Source organism: Antedon mediterranea, chromosome 9 (genome assembly GCF_964355755.1).
Source record: "Antedon mediterranea chromosome 9, ecAntMedi1.1, whole genome shotgun sequence".
Lineage (NCBI taxonomy): Eukaryota > Metazoa > Echinodermata > Crinoidea > Comatulida > Antedonidae > Antedon > Antedon mediterranea.
Window position 1 is genome coordinate 13,684,976 of NC_092678.1, and position 3,040 is coordinate 13,688,015.

General features: G+C 36.1%; 1 protein-coding gene across 1 annotated transcript; it reads right to left on the minus strand.

Annotated features, from left to right (window-relative positions):
- Positions 1–315: 315 nt before the first annotated feature.
- On the minus strand, positions 316–1,359 carry LOC140058194 (DNA oxidative demethylase ALKBH2-like). The gene is made up of 2 exons (XM_072103758.1): positions 722–1,359; positions 316–358 (listed from the first exon to the last, which is right to left on the minus strand). The coding sequence occupies exons 1-2, from the start codon at positions 1,357–1,359 to the stop codon at positions 316–318; spliced, it is 681 nt and encodes a 226-aa protein (XP_071959859.1).
- Between the last annotated feature and the right edge of the window lie 1,681 nt (positions 1,360–3,040).

Here is a 3,040-nt window from a genome sequence, read left to right on the forward strand (position 1 = left end):
ATACAATAAGTAGTTCGCCCTCTATTGACAAATAATATACCTGCGTTATATGCCGCGTGACAGACAATAATTATAGGCCTACTGTGTTTCTAAATGGGTATATTTTAGTTTTATTATAGAAGCTCTGTAACGCGATGTTGTCGATAAAGAGATAATGAATTGATAAAAGGATAATGAATTGATGATTGAGTGAGAAGTATAAGGAATGATCTAGAAGGTTATGAACATAATATTGTATAAGGCGATGTATGTTCTCTCTTGTGTGTAAACTGAATGCTTAAACATTGACGCACACTGTCATTGAGGTCGAAGTAATCATTGGATACGGATGCGTGTTACTGCTATATCAGGATCAGGACTGCATTATTCAAACACATAAAACACTGAGAGTAATAAAGAGAATCTATGCTTGATTGTTTTACACTCGAAAAATTTATTAGTATTTTGTAATAAAATAAAGGTAATTCAAATTGTTACATGATGCATTAATAAATTAATTAATGTTCATAAACGTCCAAATACTAGTTTCCTAGAATTTGTATTAAAATAATGTCTGCTATCTGTCTATGTAGCAGATATATGTTCATGTTTCGTTCTGCTCTGCATACGGGATGTGTGTGTGTGTCTTCTACTGACTGGCTGACGTTCACGATTTAACGTTACCGCTCCAAGAATTCAATACTACAATACATTGTTTGTTGTAATATTGATGTTGCTATACCTTTCAATGTTCATAAATGTCAATATGCTGGTGCTTCCTATTCCATCTATCTTTGGTACAGTTCTTGACCATTCATTGATTGTTTCAGAATTTATTACCAGCATCGAACCGTGCTCCATTTTTATGTTCACAGGTTTAATGTTTTTGTTGGTGCGGTGTTCGAATCTACAGATTCTAGTAGGTCCCAGAGACATAATGCATACAGGACTTATTTTGCTCCTTTGTACATCATTAAGATAGCATTCCGCTGAATCCTCCGCTCTTGTCAAAGTTACCATATTGTAAAAATGACCAGTCGCAATGTGTATCCATTCACGCATTTCGAGTAGAAACTTTGGCCAGTAACACAGAGGACTTCTTCTCGCTGTGTCGTCGATGTTTGTGTGAACTCCTATTTGGAATGACAACTCCAAATCACCGTACGGTGCACATCTAATGTGATCTACTTCAGTGATCACATCACGTAACTTATATAGAGAATCGAATAAATGTGTTTTCCTACATTGTTTTAAAATAGTGTCTGCTATCAGTCTATGTAGCAGATGTACACGAACGCATTTCATGTTATCTTCCGGTCTGCATACGGTGTGTGAATGAAAGCCGAAATAAAACTCATCTTCTGACTGGCTGACGTTCATGATTACTTTATTGCTACAAGAATTCACTACAACTTCCAATTAAAGTTTGAAACTAAAACTCCATACTGGTCGATTTTTATACTTTGCGATGAAGGTTAACTACACGCGTTGTCAACAAACAACGAAACCGATGAATGATTGTCGATTATACTGATGTGTATGTGTGGTGCGCGCTTTAAAATTCGTATTGAATATATCGTGCCTCCTCTTCCTCCTACCCGGCTTAATTTGCGTATGGTTTTCGAATGATGATCATGAACACACAAACGGGTGTAATTCCATCGTTAGTTACTTTAGTGTTACAATAAAACCGTCTCGGCAACATGATGGAAATAAGCGTCACTGTCGGTAAATGTATACACCGGTCCCAAAGAGTCAGGGTCAATTACTTTTTTTTAAGAAATATGTTTAATGTGTATTATTATTATTATAGTTTAATATAAGCGTATTTTATAAATTTAATCTCCATTGATTCTATCATCATATTTTAAAATCAAAATGCTATGTTTTAAATTCTATTTGGGTTTCTCTCTCTCTCTCTCTCTCTCTCTCTCTCTCTCTCTCCCTCTCCCTCTCCTTCTCTCCTTATTAATTTAGATTCGACTATGTAGAAACGGAATTTAATTTCCAAATTAAAACACTGCATTGTAACAATATTATAATCGGTCTGCTTTTCTTTTATCGATGATGACAATAGAAATAAGGGTAGGGCGTGTGTATGTATCACCGCCGGTCAGTGTACACACCAGGTCACAAAGCTTTAAAGAAATATTTTTAATTGTTATCCCGAATATGTGTGATAGAGTAATTCGTTTCGATATATAATCATTTTGGTATACTAACAATTTGAACAAGCTTCCTCTACGCGCCCAGTCGTAAATCCAATCCTAGATTTTATATTTACCGATATTGCGACCCTATATAGTTTTTGATAAATTACTAATACTGTTATGGTATCGATAGATTGTAAGCCAGCCGAATGGTTAGTTCTTGAGTCTCGTAATTTAACGCTGTAGCCTTAGGCTAGGGTTCGAGAATTGATTTGATACATATATATATATATATTTTTTTTAAATATTTGTTTTACTCACCATCTTCTTTATTGACAAATAATCTACAACTACTAAGTGGTCATTTCCTCCAAAGTTGAAAATGTCTGCCCCAACTTTATAAAAGGGTATTTCAGGTATTTCGTGAGGTATCATTGGTTCACGTTGATTTTTCCTTTTGTACTTCGCACATATCGTACATCTTGATACCATGTCATGAATAGCATTGGTGATACCGGGCCATTACAACAACTCTCTGGCTCTGGCCTTGGATTTCTCTATTCCTAAATGAACATCATGAATGCGGTTAAGCATGAATTCTCGTTTGCTTTCTGGTACTATCAATTTCTGCCCAATAAACATTAGTCCCTCGTGTTCATAAATTTCGTCACGCATCGGCCAAAATTGTCTTATCTTTACGCTGACTGACTGACGTCGCTCAGGCCAGCCAATATAGCACTGTTTCGATAGTTCCTTTAGTGTCTCGTCCTCGTTAGTCGCTTGTTGTATTTCCGTTATTCTAGCTTTACTCATACTCAACAGCTCATGTACGGCATGTATACGATATTGTAGAATTTCAGGATCATTTGTGACAGTTTCCATCGGAACCGCTCTGCTCAGTGCGTCACGTC